Source organism: Syngnathoides biaculeatus, chromosome 2 (genome assembly GCF_019802595.1).
Source record: "Syngnathoides biaculeatus isolate LvHL_M chromosome 2, ASM1980259v1, whole genome shotgun sequence".
In the NCBI taxonomy this organism is placed as follows: domain Eukaryota; kingdom Metazoa; phylum Chordata; class Actinopteri; order Syngnathiformes; family Syngnathidae; genus Syngnathoides; species Syngnathoides biaculeatus.
Window position 1 is genome coordinate 25,696,580 of NC_084641.1, and position 19,412 is coordinate 25,715,991.

General features: G+C 47.5%; 2 protein-coding genes across 2 annotated transcripts; both read right to left on the reverse strand.

The window, feature by feature from the left end:
* On the reverse strand, positions 1 to 1,040 carry mipb (major intrinsic protein of lens fiber b). The gene is made up of 4 exons (XM_061843336.1): positions 675 to 1,040; positions 420 to 584; positions 258 to 338; positions 1 to 186 (listed from the first exon to the last, which is right to left on the reverse strand). The coding sequence occupies exons 1-4, from the start codon at positions 1,038 to 1,040 to the stop codon at positions 1 to 3; spliced, it is 798 nt and encodes a 265-aa protein (XP_061699320.1).
* Positions 1,041 to 7,083: 6,043 nt separating this feature from the next.
* On the reverse strand, positions 7,084 to 13,848 carry LOC133513059 (aquaporin AQPAe.a). Its single transcript, XM_061843377.1, has 6 exons — positions 13,819 to 13,848; positions 12,087 to 12,281; positions 11,856 to 12,017; positions 10,199 to 10,363; positions 9,288 to 9,368; positions 7,084 to 7,567 (listed from the first exon to the last, which is right to left on the reverse strand). The coding sequence occupies exons 1-6, from the start codon at positions 13,831 to 13,833 to the stop codon at positions 7,352 to 7,354; spliced, it is 834 nt and encodes a 277-aa protein (XP_061699361.1). The 5' UTR covers positions 13,834 to 13,848; the 3' UTR covers positions 7,084 to 7,351.
* Between the last annotated feature and the right edge of the window lie 5,564 nt (positions 13,849 to 19,412).

The window sequence follows — 19,412 nt, forward strand, 5'->3', positions numbered from 1 at the left end:
TTACAAGGCTTGCGTCTTGAGCTCGATGGGCTCCCCGCGGGTTTCCTGCTGGGTCTCCCTCTCCGGGGGTCGACTGCCCTTCAACGTGGCCAGGCGCTCGGACAGGCCCCTCATACGCGGGAACAGAATGAAGTCGTACAGGAGGGCACCGATGGCGCCGCCGATGATGGGTCCCACCCAGTAGACCTGCAACAACACACATCAGCATGTATTCGGGCGCGCGGTATTCTGCTGCAAAGAAGAAGAAATGATGTTACCCAGTGGTTGACGAAGTTTCTTAACAGGACCGCGGGAGCGAAGGACCTGGCAGGGTTCATGCCGGCGCCCGTGTAGTACATCTGTAACACAAAGCGCCCCGGCTGTCATCGACTCGGGCACGGACGCGAACCCCTCGTCGCCTCGTTTCTGCCCCGTCTCACCCCCATGAGATGTCCGATGGTGATGGAGAAGCCGATCGAGAGCGCGGCGGAACCCAGGCGGCCGTTTCTCCTCTCGTCGGTCACGGCGAAGATGCACACCACGAGCTGCGTGGTGAGGAACACCTCCACGGTGGTGGCCATCCCCAGACTGACACCGGGCTGCAGCTGTGGGGACACATTGGGGATTTTTTTGGTTTTCATCTACTTGCTTTTCGAGCGCAGTTATTTCGTGCAATCCCCATGGTGGCCCCTTACCGTGTTGATTGCCAAGTTGCCCCTCATGTTGCCGGGCGTGACCCCATACAGCACGGCGGCGCCGGCCACCGCGCCGAGGCACTGGGCGACGATGTAGAAAAAAGCACGGAAAAGAGACAGCTGGGCCCCGACCAGGTAGGCAAAGGTGACGGCGGGGTTGATGTGGCCCCCGCTGATGTGGCCGATGGACTGGATGAGCGTGGCGGCCGCCAAGCCGAAGCACAGGGCCACATGAAGGATGTGATTAGGCCCGGTGGTCCAGCGCAGGGCGGCGCCCAGGCCAAAAAACACAAAGAACATGGTCCCGAAGAACTCCGCAAAAACCGCCCTCCAAAAACTCATGGACCGGAACTCCCACATGGTCATTCTTTAGCAGAAGAAGGCGACTTTTCGGCAGCAATCAAAAAACGCTCGAAAACTTTTCAGTCCTCTGAAAGTCGGCTCTAACCAGAATTGAGAATATCCAATGGCGGGATCTTCACCGAGTCGCGGCGGGACCTTGCTGTGCTCGTTTGCCACCTCTGTCCACTTGTTTCAAAGACATAGGTGTCAGTTTAGTGGGAGTGTGGGGAAATAAAACCTCAGGGTGGGCGAGATTGAGAGATCGACCGGTACAGTGTCCGGTAAAGCTTTAGCCTCTCTGACAGAGCGGAGAGGGCCCGACAGGGGCTTTATAACACACCCTCCGGGGGCCCCAAATGACACCATAATCCACCCTCACCCCCTCACCCCCGACCCACACCCATCGAGCCGATGGAGGGAGGGCGGGAGGCATCCATGGACATCCTAAATCAAACAAATGTAACCTTTCGGCTACCCCCACCACCACCACCACCGCCACCTTTACACGCGAGTTCAAAAGCGGGCCGTTGAACGCGATCAAACGAGAATGAGCGCAAACGCGTTTTCTGATGTGAGTCGAGATGCACAACGGAGCCCAGAGGTGGAAGGTGTCTCCTGGGGGCGGCGAACGTCATCTGTTGACATATCATAACGGTGACAATCGGGGGAAACAAACGCTGACGAACCCTGACACACACGCACGTAGACACAGATAATACAGTTGAGGCCCCCCGGACGGAAGAGCCCAAAGCTAACAGTGGTGAAGTGACCCATAAAGCGAAAAGCCTGACCCTGTGAAATCATTGTCTGAAGCACGTACGAGGCCGTGGACACTCGCAGGCAAGACACAAACATCAAGTTTTACGTTCGCTTCATCCAACGCTACGTTAAAAACGGGAAATGCGTGAAATGCCCAAGTGAAAGGTGGTAACCCAAAACTCCGTTTGGGGATTGGCAGTTGGGCAAAAAAAAAAAAGAAAACTTCTTAAGAGCAAGAAGAGGAACGTGTGTTTGGAACTCAAGAAAAAGGGAGCCGCTTGTTGTGGAACACGGGCGACAAAACGGTCAATAGCCGAGCCGTGAAGGTTCTATGGGCGAGTCAGAGGTGCACCGGGGATGCGTGGGGTGCACAGTGGGGTTACTGAGCAGTCCAGAGCCCTCTTTCTGCCGGAGGGGCGGGGGGAGTGAATGTAGATCGCTGCGTTTGCCATTTTAGCTGCCTTTTATACGTGTTGGAAAGAAGACACAATGTAAAATGCTGGCAGCGATGCCGTGGTTACAGCTTTTGTGCACAATGTGGGGGTGTGCAGATCAGTTTACTGTAGATCAAACTTGTTAGCGGGCGCGGCTCGTCTGGACCCGAACCTGCCTGTACAACAAGCAATAAACATACTTTCTTCTCCAAAACATCCAACTTTGGCTGTCCCTCTAGTGAGCTCGTTTCTAATCCTATCCGACCTGCTCACACCAAGCGAGAACCTCAACATCTTCAATTCTGCTTCCTGTTGTCTCTTCAGTGCCACCGTCTCCAATCCGTACATCATGGCCGGCCTCACCACTGTTTTAAACACTTTGCCCTTCATCCTAGCGAAGATTCTTCTGTCACAGAGTACACCGGACACCTTCCGCCAACTGTTCCACCCCGCTTGGACCCGTTTCTTCACTTCCTTCTGTATTGTTGACCCCAAGTATTTGAAGTCGTCCACCCTCGCTATCCACCATCTTCCTCCTCCGCCGCTCTCATTCAGACACATAAATTCTGTTTTACTTTGGCTAATCTTCATTCCTCTCCTTTCCAGTGCCTGCCTCCATCTTTCTAATTGTTCCTCCGCCTGCTCAATGCTTTCCCTGCAGATCACGATATCATCTGCGAACATCATACTCCAAGGGGATTCCAGTCCAACCTCGTCTGTCAGTCTATCCCTTACTACCGCAAACAGGAAGGGGCTCAGCGCGGAACCCTGATGCAGTCCCACCTCCACCTTAAATTCTTCCGACACACCTACGGCACATCTCACCGCTGTAAGCAATAAGATGCAGTATATGTGCAAATAACTATAACAAGATACATATTTGGCTCTCTCAAGCGACTTTGTTTGAAGATGTTTCCCATTCTCTTCACAATTTTGTGTGGAGTTTGCACATTTCTCCGGGCACAACCTCTTCTTTCCTTTTTTCCTCGGCCGCTTGAAGACTCAAAATTGTCCATCTGCGTGAATATTTGTTTGTCAATATGTCCCACGGGATCGATTGCCAGAGGTGGCAAAATTATACGGACTCTTAAGACGCTTTAGGATTGAAACATGACAGTCACACCTGGTGATGGTAAGCTACTGCAGCGTCGCCACAGCTACCCTCGGGCAGTCTGAGCGTTGCGTGGCTGCCATTCTGCGCCTGCGACCACCACCAAACATCCAACCACATTCATTCGTTAGCTGCGTGGGAACACAATGACAACATGCGCTTGGGCGAGGACACAAATTGCCAACGCCTGCGTTGCACGGCGTCCTCTTATCCTCTGCGCCATGCCACCCACAAGTTAACCAACATTTTTTTTTTCCAGCCAGGAAACGTTACACCCGCTCCTTTCTGTATTGGTATGTCTTTGTGTTTTTGTGCTTATGCGTACATTTATTCGTGTCTAAATTCACGGGTGTGTAGACAGGTATATGGAAGTAAATTAGTGCCACCAGGATTTGAATTCGAAATGTAAAGTGATCACATTTTCAATAATTGCTACAATTCGCTGTCTAAAATTCACCGTCTTGTGGCACCAGGCGGGGCTACTTCAGGTCAGAACCGAACAGGCACTCAATCCAGTTACGCTTTCTTCGTATATGATGTCACGTGACTAAGAAAGCGTAACTACGATTGGCTGGGTGTGCGGTTTTGACCTGAAGTAACCCTGCCTGGTGCCACAGAAGGTGAATTTCAGACAGCGAAGAGTAGCCGGTTGAATTTCAGACAGAAAATTGTAGCAAATATTGAAAATGTCATCACTTTACATTTCAAATTCAAATCCTGTTTTCTGTGGCATTTCAAATTCACTAATTTACTTCCATACAAGTAGCCTCATCATGAAATTCAGAGAGAATATTAAAGGGGAATTCCACTGGTTTGCATGACCAATGTATGTTAAATCCTCTCTCATTTAGTTGCGTTTTGAGAAGATTTTTGTCGACAATTCCGAATTTTAAAGGACGCTGACATTTTCGCGAGTCACATGACCTACGTGCGCGGATGTGACGTGTACCGTGCCGCAACAAAGGCTCGATTTACGTTTTTGCCCAGCGCCGATTTCTCGTATTTATCCTCATCTGATGACCCACGTGCATGGATGTGACTCGTACCGCACCGCAACAAACTCGCAACATGAGTGCGTAAACAAAGGCCCCCGGGAGCTCCGGACCGGCATCCGCGGATGGTTCTTCGGACGGGAATGACGCGGAGTCTGACGAACAAGCTCCGGCGGCGGGCCGCGAGCCGAGCTTCGAGCCTTTGTTGCGGCACGGTACACGTCACATCCGCCCACGTAGATCATGTGACTCGCGAAAATGGCACCGCCACTGAAAATTCGTAATTGTCGATTAAAAATCTTCTGAAAACACGATTAAATGAGAGAGGATTTGACATCACATTGTCAAAATAGAGTACATATTTCATGACCTATTGGATACACTATTTATATAAAGCACTGGATTCCTCCTATAAAGAAAATGGTCTATCTTTTTGATCTGTTTAGAATTATGTAAATTGGATCTTTGGCTGACGGTACAGAGAGAGAAAAGAGAGTGATGATCAGGTAGAGAACATTAGATCTATTTTAGTATTGCAATAAGTCATTATCCAAGCTGCTTATCCTCACAAAAGGGTTGCGGGAAAGCCGGGGCCTATCCCAGCTAGCTTTGGACGAAAGGCGGACTACGCCCTGAACCGGTCGCCAGTCAGTCGCAGGACAGATATCGACGCCATCACCGAGCAGCAATCGATTCCAAGCTGCTCGCACCAAAGGCAGGCGCGTGTACCACTACACCATCAGTGCTAATGAGTCTATTTTCATATTCATGTGAAAAGGATAATATTTACAGAGATGTGGTGGTGGACTGTTCAAATCCCGTCCTCGCCTGTGTGGAGTTTGCATGTTCTCCCCGTGCACGCGTGGCTTTTCTCCGGGTATCCGTTTTCCTCCCACATCAAAAACGTGCGTGCTAGGCTAATTGATGACACTTAATTGCCCATAAGTGTGAATCCGAGTTGAAATGCTGATTTAGTTTTACTTTATTGTTATCCTTCCCCCGCAATCGGTTGGTAACCAGTTCAGCGTGTGGCCCGCTTCTCGGCCGAAGATTGTTCGGATCGGCTCGCGATGCCCGCGACCTTCGTGCTGATGAGCAATACAGAAAATGGATGGATGGATATGACTCAGCCCGACCTTAATTATGCTTTCCAAAGGTGCGTGCACATTAAACATACTGCGCATATATCAGGGGATTTCATTGGAGACGGGACGTCTTTCCTAATTATTTTGCTCTACTATTTGCTAAATTCGACTGTAGGAGGAGGAGAAGAAGAGGGAGGGACTGGGAGATGAAGGAGAGAGATGGAGCGACGCAGAGAGGACAAGCACATTAGAAGCCACCAAGTCAAAGATATATTTTGGAATTTTGGAGATATCAGAAGAAGAAGATACAGGTCAAATTGCCCCAGAAAAAGAGCCTTGAAATGGTTATAATACATTTTTTGATGCTTTCTCTTAGTTTGTCAGTTATTTGGCAAGAGTCTCAGATCCATCGATCCATCCATTCATTTTTCTTAGCCGCTTATCCTCACAAGGGTCGAGGGAACTGCCGGAGCCTATCCCAGCTGTCAACGGGCAGGAGGCGGGGTACGCCCTGAACTGGTCGCCAGCCAATCGCAGGGCACGTCGAGACAAAACAGTCGCACTCACAATCACACCTACGGGCAATTTAGAGTGTCCAATTAATGTTGCATGTTTTGGGGATGTGGGAACAAACTGGAGTGCCCGGAGAAAACCCACGCAGGCACGGGGACAACATGCAAACTCCACGCAGGCGGGGCTGGGATTGAATCCGGGACCTCACAACTGTGAGGTCAACGCTTTCCGACTGATCCACCGCGCCACCCAGAATCTCAGATATGACGCATTAGTTCACGATGAAGTCACTAACTGGCAAAAGAAATTAGAGTTATGATGCACTTGTTTTGACGGCACGGTGGAGCAGCTGGAAAGCGTTGGCCTCACAGTTCCGAGGTCCCTGATTCAATCCAGGACCCGCCTGTGTGGAGTTTGCATGTTCTCGACATACCTGCTGGGTTTCCTCCAGGCACTCCGGTTTCTTCCCACATCCCAAAAACACTCAACATTAATTGGACACTCTAAATTGCCCCTAGGTGTGATGGTGAATGTTTGTCTCGATGTGCCCTGCGATTGGCTGGCAACCAGTTCAGGGTGTACCCCGCCTCCTGCCCATTGCCAGCTGGGATAGGCTCCAGCACTTCTCGTGACCCTTGTGAGGATAAGCCGCAAAGAAAATGGATGGATTTTCACAAAAATCATGGACATTGGCACACTAGATTTGCCTTCGCGGGCCACATAAAATCGTGTGGCGGGCCGGATTCGGCCCCCGAGTCTTGAGTTTAACACCTGTGCAAAATATCGGTGATTAAAAAATGGTTCCATCACGATCTAATAACATAGCCAATTCTCCCTCAAATAATGTAAAATGTAAACCCCCACCTCTTCCCTCCAAAAAAAACCAAAACTGGAAACAGAGTTGCATGAATACATTGTTGGAATTAATATATGCATTTTATTTATTTTTTTTCAACATGAAGCTTATATAACTGTAGTTGTGAAGAACATGCAGTCACTCCGATATTCAGATTTCAAATGAATACATTTTTCGCAACGGCGTGTGTACTTCTGCTTCACATGCCGAAACGCACAAAAAAATGAATTTCCAATAACGAAGCGGACAGCCGCTGAATGCGGCTGTTAATGCGCTAAGATCTGTTTGATTGCGAACAAAAGGGTGAGGAGAAGAGGCCGACACTCATGGGCAGGAACTAAGAGCGTCAACGAAGCTCTTTAGCATTTCAAAGGCTTGCCGGCCTCGGCGTGCAACACAACAACAACAAGAACAGCGACGGTGGGCTCGGCTGGGTTTGCAGGAGGGTTTCGATTGGGCCTGCATTGTGCCGTCTAATGAAGTGCAAACGTGACAACGCCGCCTCCGTCCTTGCAAACGAGAGGAAACGCGCTCAGCCCTCCGACGGCGTCCCGCGCTCGTTTGCGTATTCCCCGCTCGGCGGCCTCAGTTGTTGTCTTGTTTGTGGCCCTGCTTGGCCCTGGCGGCGTGCTGAGTGACCGTGGACAGCGACGAGCCGGTCATGCTGGTGGTCTCCACGATCTCGATGTCCTTGCACGTCAGGAACGCCACCAGCTTCTGGCGGGAGGCGCTCTGCGCGAAGAAGAACTCGTGGGACACGCCGGCCAGAACTGCACCGATGACCGGTCCGATCCAGTACACCTGCAAGTGGACGCCGACGGCCATGTTAGGCGCACCTGTACAGTACCGCTGCATCAAAACAGGTCACGACAAAGAGAACCGTGGCCCGTTTTGAATCTCTGTGCTGGAGAGATATTCCATCCATCCATTTTCCTAGCCGCTTATCCTCACAAGGGGAGTGCTGGAGCCTATCCCAGCTGTCAACGGGCAGGAGGCGGGGTTACACCCTGAACCGGGTGCCAGCTATCTATCTATCTATCTATCTATCTATCTATCTATCTATCTATCTATCTATCTATCTATCTATCTATCTATCTATCTATCTATCTATCTATCTATCTATCTATCTATCTATCTATCTATCTTTATGAGCAACGGTGCCACCTGCAGAGATATTGTTATCATTATCCCAGCAGCTTATCCTCACAAGGGTTGTGGGACTACACCCTGAACTGGTCGCCAGTCAGCCGCAGGGCAGATATCCCATGCTGCCCGCACCAAAGGCGGTTGTGTGTACCACTACGCCATGCAGTGACTCCTTTGTAGAGATATTATTTGATTTAAAAATTGCTTGTACTTGTGGTTGTGGGTGATTACCGTATCTGAGGACATTTAGTGAACCCCCCTCCCAGTCAAATATCAAATCATCCATCCACAAAGTATTTCATGTATTAAAAGTGATTCTGAAATATCAATCAAAACACCAAATAGCTCTTGAGCACAGCACACATCAAATACAACAACAACAGCTTTAAATCAGCTTGATTGGTAAACTTTTGTGTACATCTTTTTTTTTTTTTGATTGTTAAAATTATTTTATTAAGAGACAAATTCGAATGGTAATGATTATAACTTCAAAATTGTGTTTGTGAATATTCACCATCGTTACTAAATCATTTGGGCCATCGATGGGGTGGGGGAAAAAAGTGACATGTGACACATTACAAAGAAATCAACACATCATCAAACTACTTTTTCTGACCAATGCTAGACTCATTGGTAATCTCATTTATTCCATTTTTATTTTATTTTATTTTTGCGTGGTGTGGGGGGTAATGAGTGTCTCACTCAAAGAATTAAAAAAAAAACTTGAAAAAAACTTTTTTTTAATGAAAAAGCTAAGTTTGTCGAGCATTTAGCGTAACGAAGGTCTTGCACGTGTTCTTGAGTGAAAATGCAAACGTTAGGATTGATTTCTTTGAATTGGAGGAATACTAATGTTAAATTTGTAGTCTAATTAGATTTGACTAGATTTAATTTGAACGGACTTATTAAATGATGTATGTTTTTATATGTATCTGGAACAGGGTTGCAGAAAAACACTACGTACTGTAATTCCTGGCCTACAAAGCGCACTTGGTGTCCACAGAAAGAGTTTAGCTTGCGCGACCGTGCTAATGCTAACGTGGCAGTGCTAAAGGTAACGCTAGCGCAGTGGTGCTAACCCTTACGGGGTGGCGCTAACGCTAACTAGCGCGGCGGCTTGAAGGCCGGGAATTACGGTAATATGACGCAAAATATGTGTTGTTGAGCTGGAGAAATTCAACATAATGAAAATGATATCAAATAAAGGATTTTACTAAATGTCGGTCTGATGAGACAAAAAACTGTTGGTGTGATGCAGCGACACAACCCCAAAAAGCTGCGCTCGTATTAATGCTTGCTGCGCTTTCTGTTGTTTTCAGTCAATGTCCATCACGTGAGCGTCGCACAATACCGCATTACGACTGGTCGTCCTCACCCAATGGTTTTCCCAAAATCCCGTGACCATGGCTGGACCCAGAGAGCGTGCAGGGTTCATACTGGCACCAGAGAACCGAGCCTGCCCCGGGGGAACAAACATGTAAGCTGTCAAAATGTGCTGAGTCAAAGTTCATCCCGCCATCAATTTTCTATCGCGCTTGTCCACAGAGATGAGCTGGATCCGGCCGATCCCGGCTGACCCCGGACTGCCTGCCAGCCAATTGCGGGGCGCAAATAAGCAAACAAAGGTTCACACTCGTATGAGCATCTGTGCGCAACATACTGTACTGTAGAGTTTTCAGTAAACTTAAAGGGGAAATCCACTGGTTTGCATGAACAATGTATCCAATAGGTCGTGTAATATGTACTCTATTTTGATAATGTGACGTTAAATCCTCTCTCATTTAATAATGTTTTGAGAAGATTTCTATCCGCAATTACGAGTTTTCAGGGGCGCTGCCATTTTCGCCAGTCACATGACCTACGTGCGCGGATGTGACGTGTACCGTGCCGCAACAAAGGCTCGATTACATGGGACACCGTTTTTGCCCGGCGCTGATTTCTCCGATTTATCCTCATCTGATGAAGAAATAGCAGTATTGGTTGATCGAGAAGACGGAGGAATACTTTCATACACAGCCGTGAGCGGCACAGCTCTGGGGCTCGGGTAGCGAGCTCACGGCTCCGCTGGTCGGTTGATCGGGAAGACGGAGGAATACTTCCGTACACAGCCACGAGTGGCACCGCTCAACCGAGCAGCAACTCTACACCTCATAACTGTGAGACAAATGTGCTAAGTGCTGGTGCGCCATGCCACACTAGCACCTTGATAAGGAATATCTGTAAATTGCAGTATTCTGAAACACACACACACACCCAAAATAAAAACCAGAGCAAGCTCCTCCTCACCCCGATCAACACTCCAGCAGTGTGGGCCAGCCCGATCGCCAGATTTCCCGGTTCTGGGCTTTCCTTCCGTCGCTGGGCCTCAACTGAGAACACGGTGAAAACCAACTGGAAGGTGCACAAGACCTCGACGCCGAGGGCCTGCGCTGCATTCACTTCCAGGGGCACCTGAGTGGCGAGGCAAAGAGTCAGTGGGAAGGAAGAGGAGCAGCGGCAGTTCATTTCGTGAAACTCTTCCAATGCCCCGGAAGTCAGACACACTGAACTGTTTTAAGTGACGTTACCCTATTGTTTCCAGCCATATTTAGATGATATGCGGATTACCTCCAACTAACAACAAAGTCCCAGACAGTACGTATGAGCCAGCCCGGCCGAAGCCGCGCTCGTCCGCGAGGCGCGACAAGGAAGCCTTCGCCGGCGAGCCCGACGCGGAAGCCAACCGACGCCTACGTCGACACATTTAGCACCCCCGTCATACGTGCGCGGAACTTTTGTTACGTTATGAGAGACAGATTACGTCGGGGGTGTCAAACTCATTTTTGTCGTGGGCCACATTGCAGTTGTGGTTTCCCTCAGAGGGCCGTTATGACTGTGAAACCATAAAAATCGCTCATCACCTCATCATATTAAAATTGAATGAAATTTATGAATTACTTTTGGAATCAGAAATCAAGGGTAATGGGTTGATGTTTGGTAACATAAAATCGCCTGCGACTCCTCAACATTACGATTTACGATATGACAATTTGAAATTTTGGTACGGATTTGAACAAGAATCATGGAAGTTGACATACATGATTTGCCTTCGCTACGTAAAGTCATGTGGCGGGCTGGATCTGGCCCCCGGGCCTTGAGTTTGACACCTATGGATTACATGATCCCTCACCCCAAAAAAAAAAACTCTTATTTTTTTTTTTTTTTTAGTAGCTGTATACATAACTATCTGTCATTTGGAACCCACAAAGCTCTCGTCCTTTGCACCTGTGCAATCCATTTTTCACGACGAACCGGGTCTCTTGCAAACTTATGAAGCGTAAATCCATCCTCCCGAGTGTTCGAGCAAAATCCAGCAATGCAAAGGGATGGGATTTGTGAGCCCCTGTAGCTCAGTGGTTAGAGCACTGGTTTGGTAAACCAGGGGTTGTGGGTTCGTATCCCACTGGGGCCTCCGCTCCCTGAGAAGGGTTGCGTCAGGAAGGGCATCCGGCGTTTAAAAAAAAAAAAAAAAAAAAATTGTGCCAAACATATATATGCGTTCATCTGAGATGATATGCTGTGGCGACCCCAAAAGGGGCAAGTCGAAAGAAACACACACAACGAGACGGGATTTTGGCTAACACGGAGAAACAACGAGCTACCTTCCCGGAGGTAAAACTAATAGACACAAACGAGTTCGCTTGAGGGCGCTACTGCCTCCAACGTCACTTCCTGCTTCTTCTCGAAAACAAATCCCTCGAGAGAATTGTCATGGCGGGAGTTACAAAAAGTCATACACGTCAAAATCAGGTTTTGCGGTGAAAAAAACGGATGGTTCCAGACCGGCTGCTGTTTTTTTTTCATTAATAACATACTAAAAATCATCCATTTCATGACAGTGGTACTTTAAGACAGGAAATTGTTCCGTAAAAGTGGCGTTCGCGTTCATTTTCCAAGAACAAACCCTGCTGACGAAGTAGTCTGCAGTGCTTTTGAGGGGCAAAGCCAAGTACAGGGCCCCGGCCCCCAACGAAGCCCCCAAACACTGGGCGGTGATATAAACCAGAGCCCTCAGGACATCCAGCCTCCTTGTGGCCAGCAGGGACAAAGTAACTGCAGGGTTGACCTGAAAAAGGATGCGCAAAAACATCTTTCCAGTCGTGACGACAAGAAAACGAAAAGCCGAGTGTGATACCTGTGCGCCGCTTATTTCCCCAAAACAATGTCCCAGCGCGACAATCACCGCCCCGACGGCCACCGCCGGGTTCAAGGGGCCCTGGGGGGCCTCCCCGGGGCCCGGTACAGAAGCACCCAGCACGGCGCTCACCAGCACCAGCGTGCCGATCAGCTCCGCCATCATGGCTCGCCAGAACTGACGGCTGCGCAGCTCCTCGGGGGTCAGGAAACAAAGCAGTCTTTGTCAAAACTCAGCTTCAAGGTCAAAGAGGATCCACATGAAGGCACGCAGATCGGCTGATATGTCCGCATAGTTCCAAACACTCGTTAGTTCAAATGACACCGTAATTCCAAGAAATCTGCTTGCTTTAGCCGGTAATATTCTAAAGTACAGTGAAGAAAAGAAGTATTTGAACACCCTGCTATATTGCAAGTTCTCCCACTTAGAAATCACGGAGGGGTCTGAAATTTTCATCGTAGGTGCATGTCCATTGTGTGAGAGAAAATCTGAAAAAAAAAATCCAGAAATCACAATGTATGATTTTTTTTAACCAATTATTTGTGTGATACAGCTGCAAATAAGTATTTGAACACCAATGTTCATATTTGGTACAGTAGTCCGTTGTTTGCAATTATAGAGATCAAACGTTTCCTGTAGTTGTTCACCAGGTTTGCACACACTGCAGGAGGGATTTTGGCCCACTCCTCCTCACAGATCTTCTCTAGATCAGACAGGTTTCTGGGCTGTCGCTGAGAAACACGGAGTTTCAGGTCCCTCCAAAGTTTTCTATTGGGTTTAGGTCTGGAGACTGGCTAGGCCACGCCAGCCTTAGTGTATTACCAGCAGTCACCTTGGAAACGGTGGTCCCAGCTCTTTTCAGGTCATTGACCAAGTCCCGTTGTTTAGTCCTGGGCTGATTCTTCACCTTTCTAAGGATCATTGAGACCCTACGAGGTGATATCTCGCCTGGGGCTCCACTCCGATTGAGATTGACCGTCATGTTTAGCCTATTTCCATTTTCTAACAATTGCTCCAACAGTGGACCTTTTTTCACCAAGCTGCTTGGCAAATTTCTCCGTAGCCCTTTCCAGCCATGTGGAGTTGTACAATTTTGTCTGTGGTGTCTTTGGACAGCTCTTTGGTCTTGGCCATGTTACAAGTTGGAGTCTTTCTGATTGGATGGAGTGGACAGGTGTCTTTATGCAGTTAACGACCTCACACACGTGCATCTGATTCAGGATAATACATGGAGTGGAGGTGGGCTTTTAAAGGCAGGCTAACAGGTCTTTGAGGGTCAGAATTCTAGCTGATACACAGGTGTTAAAATACTTGTTTGCAACTGTATAACATAAAATCAATCATACATTGTGGTTTCTGGATTTTTCTATTTAGATTCTCTCTCTCTCATAGTGTACATGCACCGACGATGAAAATTCCAGACCCCTCCGTGATTCCTAAGTAGGAGGACTTGCAATATAGCAAGGTGTTCAAATACTTCTTTTCTTCACTGTATCTATTCCTCAACTTTTTACAGTCAGCGCAGTAGTCAGAGAGAATGTGCAGCTACGTCAATTCCTGGTTTATTCCAGTTCTTACTCTTAATTCCCATGGAACGTTTCCAGCTTTAAAATTGCAAGTAATTTTGCAAACCCTCCTTGCTTGTTTTTAGCTCAGAAATCAATTCGGAATGGAACCAACATTATCCGAAAAATGAAAGTTCAAGCGCACGGCAATAACAGAAGACGCTCACCTCGGTCCAGCTCATTTTACACTCGGAGCGTTCAACGGCTGCGGTCGGGAGGTCGCTCCGTCCTACGGTGGCGCACGTCCGTCTGCCAGGTGGTGATGGGTTCAGGGACGCCGCTCCATCCCTTGTTCGAGACTGAGATGTCCTTCTGACGAGACCACCCTCCTCCTCCCACACTCCGCCCACCCTCAGCTCTCTCCTTACTGTCAAGTGCGGTTGCGCACATTCGCCGTCGTGGCCATTCAAGCTTGTGCATTTATGATTTTTTTTTTTTATTTTTGCAAAAGCCATGAATAGTTCCCCTCCAGCAGAAGCCCCCCACCCCCACCCCTCCACGGCGTCGGCGACCTTGAGCAATTAGTCACGTCTTGAAGGAGCTTTTCACTTGTCTGGTAAGAGAAGTGATTGTGGCCACTTGAGAGGCTCGTACACGGTGTGCCTGATTCCCAAACAGAGGAACCGATCCCAATAATAACCATTTTTCAACGCTCCAGTTGATAAAAAAAATTCATTCATGCCCAGAACACACACAAAAACCCGAGATTTGGGACTCTAAAAGTAAAAGTAGGGCAGGTTCTGTCCACCTGACGTTCCGGCATTCTGCGCCGGGCTCTTGCGCTCAGATTTACAGGATGGCCTCTCCTTGGAAGAGAACCAACAGTTTCCCCCGTTTACCGAAAAGACAAATTGACTTATGGAAAATTTTGAGATATGACCGATGAACAGGAAGACTTTTAGAAATATTTGTCAAACTTTTCCCAAGTTTATATACCATAATTTCCTACCTATAAGCCGTGACTTTTTTCACATCCTTTCAACCCTGCGGCTTATGCGCTGATGCGGCTAATTTGTGCATGTTTCTAACGGCCGCAAGGGGGCACTCGAGCGGAAAAGGTAAGAGTGAGACCGGTGAAATATATGTGCCGAGGAAGTGACTTTTACCGGCTTTGTTAGCGCTGTGTTCCTGTGTGTTAATGCAATGTCTCAGTGATTTTTAACAGTATAAATTTTTTTTAACCGGCCCTGTTGGCGCTGCACTAGCATTAGCATTGCGCTAGCGTGTTGCTGCTGTGATTTCTGCCGCGTTTCAGTGATTTTTTTTTTTTTGCAACAGTCCCTGTTAGTGCTTTGCTACGGTGTTGCTACTGTGTAGTTGCCACAGCTGTTTTTTTTTATTTTTTTTTTTTACCGGTATGTTTTTTTTTCTTTTTTTTAAAACCAGCCCTAGTCGTGCTACCTTGTTGTTGCTATGTTAAGCTAAGCTAAGGTATTAAAACTTTGAAAACTCTTTCTGTGTACCGTCTTTCTTTGTAACTATCTCGTGTTTCAATATGGGTTTCAATGTGGGCACTTGCAGCTTTTGCACACGTGCGGCTTATGTATGTACCAAATGGTATTTCCTTTACAAATGTACTGGGTGAGGTTTATAATACGGTGCGCTCTATAGGCCGGAAATTACGGCAAATCAAATATTCTTAATTGGGGGTCGTCTGAGAACTTTTTTTTGAACGAGGCATGTTGCACATCTGGCAATGCGTCGTGCAAAGTCCATCCATCCGTAAATTTTCCGAGCCGCTTATCCTCAGGAGAGTCGCGGGAGTGGTGGAGCCTATCCCAGCTGTCAACGGGCAGGAGGCGGGGCACACCCTGAACTGGTTGCCAGCAAATCGCAGGCCACATAAAGATAGGCAACCCTGTTTAAACAGGAAAAAATACTGCCATAAATGACCTTCTTATATCATGTCATGGTAAATTATATAATCCGCAGTTCAAAAACAGGTTCCAAATCTTAATGAGCTTTCCTGATTCCCCATAGATTGACAATTGAGTTTTCAAGTTAAAAAAAAAAGTACATCGCTTAGTTACTGTGGATATAGACAAGAGGCGGTACAGGGTAGCAATTGGTTACAGTTTTGGCCTCACAAGTTCTGAGGTCCGGGGTTCAAATTCCAGCCTGCCTGTGTGGAGTTTGCATGTCCTCCCCGTGCCTGCGTGGCTTTTCTCCGGGCACTCCGGTTTCCTCCCACATCCCAAAAACATGCGACATTAATTGGATATTCTAAAATTGCCCCTAGGTGCGAGTGCGACTGTTGTCTGTCTCCATCACCGTGCTATTAATGTTTGTTACTTTTGCTACAAGTATGAAAACATGTAATTGCTTGTATGACATTATTTTAAGAAGAATGCATTAATTCTTGCGATACGGGCATGTTTCAACACGTTTATTCAGCTACTGAAGAAATTCCAAAATGTTCACATACATTTTGCTCCCACTGTATAAGAGAAAGAGAATATATATTTTCTAATAATCATCCTGTTTCTTCATTATTTAGATATGTTTATGCAGCATGTGGATCAGGACATACAGTGAAGAAAATAAGTATTTGAACACCCTGCTATATTGCAACTTCTCCCACTTAGAAATCATGGAGGGGTCTGGAATTTGCATCGTAGGTGCATGTCCACTGTGAGAGAGATCATCTAAAAAGAAAAATGCAGAAATCACAATGCATGATTTTTTTTAACAATTTATTTGTGTGATACAGCTGCAAATAAGTATTTGAACACCTGTCTATCAGCTAGAATCCTGACTCTCAAAGACCTGTTAGTCCACCTATAAAATTCCACCTCCACTCCATGTATTATCCTAAATCAGATCCACCTGTGTGAGGTCGTGAGCTGCATAAAGACACCTGTCCACCCCATGCAATCGGTAAGACTAAAAACTTGTAACATGGCCAAGACCAAAGTGCTGTCCAAAGACACCAGAGACCTCTTGGGGTCTCAATAATCCTTAGAAAGGTGAGAAATCTGCCCAGGACTCCACGACAGGACCTGGTCAATGACCTGAAAAGAGCTGGGACCACCGTTTCCAAGGCGACTGTTGGTAATACACTAAGACGTCATGGCTTGAAATCATGCATGGCACGGAAGGTTCCCTTGCTTTAAACCAGTCGAGGCCCATCTTAAGTTTGCCAATGACAATTTGGATGATACAGAGGAGTCATGGGAGAAAGTTTTGTGGTCAGATGAGAATCAAAGTGGAACTTTTTGGTCATAATTCCACTAACTGTGTTTGGACAAAGACAACTGCTGAGTTCCATCCCAAGAACATCATCCCTACTGTGAATGGTAGCGTCATGTTTTGGGGGTGTTTTTCTGCACATGGGACAGGACGACTGCACAGTATTAAGGAGAGGATGACCGCGGCCATGTATTGTGACATTTTGGGGAAGAACCTCTCTCCCTCAGTCAGAGCATTGAAGATGGGTCGTGGCTGGGTCTTTCAACATGACAATGACCCGAAGCACACAGCCAGGAAAACCAAGGAGTGGCTCCGTAAGAAGCATATCAAGGTTCTGCCGTGGCCAAGCCTGTCTCCAGACCTAAACCCAATAGAAAATCTTTAGAGGGAGCTGAAACTCCGTGTTTCCCAGCGACAGCCCAGAAACCTGTCTGATCCAGAAAAGATCTGTGTGGAGGAGTGGTCCAAAATCCCTCCTGCAGTGTGTGCAAACCTGGTGAACAACTACAGGAAACGTTTGACCTCTGTAATTGCAAACAAAGGCTACTTTACCAAACATTAACATTGGTTCTCTCTGGTGTTCAAATACTTATTTGCAGCTGTATCACACAAATAAATCGTTTAAAAAAAATCATACATTGTGATTTCTGGCTTTTTCTTTTTAGAGCTCTCTCACAGTGGACATGCACCTACGATTTCAGAAATTTCAGACCCTTTCATGATTTCCAAGTGGGAGAACTTGCAATATAGCAAATACTTATTTTATTCACTGTACATTGCACAATATAACGCATTCAAGAAGAGCGCCACAAAAAGTGCACATTGAAGCCAGTGTTGACCCACAACCCAAATGTGTGTGACGACCCTCCACCACATCCACCATCATTTCTCCAAATTAGCCTACTTGTGCCGCGTCGCTCTGATCTCCACGGAGATGAACGCTTTCATGATGCGGTCGCCATGGCGCCTATTGTGCTGCCGCATCTGGGGACCCTTTCTTATTTTTTTGCATCATTAATATCAAACAGACCTTATTTGAGGCGAAAAGGAAACAAACATTCTGTTTCGGCAACAAACCGCAGCCTTTCGCAGCATCACTTAAGTGCCATTTTTCTCCCAACGTAGCAAGATGTGAGGCACCCTCTGTTTGGGCCTTCACAACGGAGGGTGTTTGGATTTGGACCTTCCGGGCGTCAGGGGCCCTCAATCTGATGGACTGGGTCTAGAAAGAACTGGTTAGAGGTGGGGGCTGGCCCATTATGAGGTGGATTAGCCCCTTCTTATCATGGCAACTGTTAAACTGTTATCCCCCCTTTTGTGGGACTAAATCCAAATGTGTGGAGGGGGGCGCAGCGGCGAGGTGGGGGCCGGGGGGTGTCACACTGGAACCCGCTGGCGTGGGGAGTTTTTCACCCCCTCCACCCAGAGTGCTGACACTGACACAATTTCACCCACACACAAAGTGCCAGCTAGGGAATTTGAGGGAGTGATGTCGAAAGAAATATTTTTATCCTTGTGTTAATTGGGGGGGGGGGGGCATTCGTTTTGTATTTGCGCACGTGGGAAAGACCATCAAGGTGAGAGGTCGGCCCACTTGAGTGCAGGGCAGCTGGCGGTGATAGCAACCCCTCCCGAGGAGCATGTGCCTCAGACAGGGCTCTTCATGGTGACGCGCAGCCCGGCAAACACATCACACTGACGTCACAGTTGTTTCAAGACTGGACATTTTGGAACAAAATAGAGCTTTTGAAAAAGTATCATGTATGACACATTCATAACACATCAGTGACAGCGTAACTACAAGATATCAACTCAAGTAATGCTTTTTCCAAATGAACACACACTTTTACCTTTTTGCAGGGTACTGGAGACATCCCACTTCAATTTTGGTTAACATTTGGGAATTTTAATATTTGGTACCATCCATCCATCCATCCATTTTCTTTGCCGCTTATCCTCATGAGGGTCGCGGGGTGTGCTGGAGCCTATCCCGCCTGTCAACGGGCAGGAGGCGGGGTACACCCTGAGCTGGTCGCCAGCCAATCGCAGGGCACATGGAGGCAAACAGTCACACCCAGAATCACACCTAGGGGCAATTTAGAGTGTCCAATTAATGTTCCATGTTTTTGGAATGTGCGTGGAAATCGGAGCGCCCGGAGGAAACCACGCGGGCACGGGGAGAACATGCAAACTCCACGCAGGCGGGGTTGGGATCGAACCCGGGTCCTCAGAACCGTGAGGTCAACGCTTTACCAGTTGAGCCACCGTGGCACCTACTGTAGACATTCCCCTTCAATTATGGTTTGATAAAAAAAAACAATCCCTGAACATCTGGGAAATGTAATAATTGGTACCAGTTTAATGCACATTAAGAAATCCTTTAAATTGTCACACAATGGTTCTGTAAAATGTGTCCTGAAAAAGGACAACAGTAGTTGCTTTTTGAAGAATAATGCAAGACACTGGACCGATCACAGCGCACACTGGATAAGAGGATGGCAAGAATGGACCTTTCCGACCTGTCAATCACTCGTATAATAATAGCCAATCAGATGGGTGCATTGTCTAGACA

Excerpts from the sequence above, each read along its gene's own strand:
- mipb (XM_061843336.1), bottom strand. The coding sequence starts at position 1,040 with ATGACCATGTGGGAGTTCCGGTCCATGAGTTTTTGGAGGGCGGTTTTT. Across the intron at positions 585-674 it reads GCAACTTGGCAATCAACACG|CTGCAGCCCGGTGTCAGTCT; the intron begins GTAAGGGGCCAC and ends GTGTCCCCACAG. Across the intron at positions 339-419 it reads CCATCGGACATCTCATGGGG|ATGTACTACACGGGCGCCGG; the intron begins GTGAGACGGGGC and ends TTTGTGTTACAG.
- LOC133513059 (XM_061843377.1), bottom strand. Across the intron at positions 9,369-10,198 it reads CTGCTGGAGTGTTGATCGGG|GCTCGGTTCTCTGGTGCCAG; the intron begins GTGAGGAGGAGC and ends CCCCCGGGGCAG. Across the intron at positions 7,568-9,287 it reads GATTTTGGGAAAACCATTGG|GTGTACTGGATCGGACCGGT; the intron begins GTGAGGACGACC and ends GTCCACTTGCAG.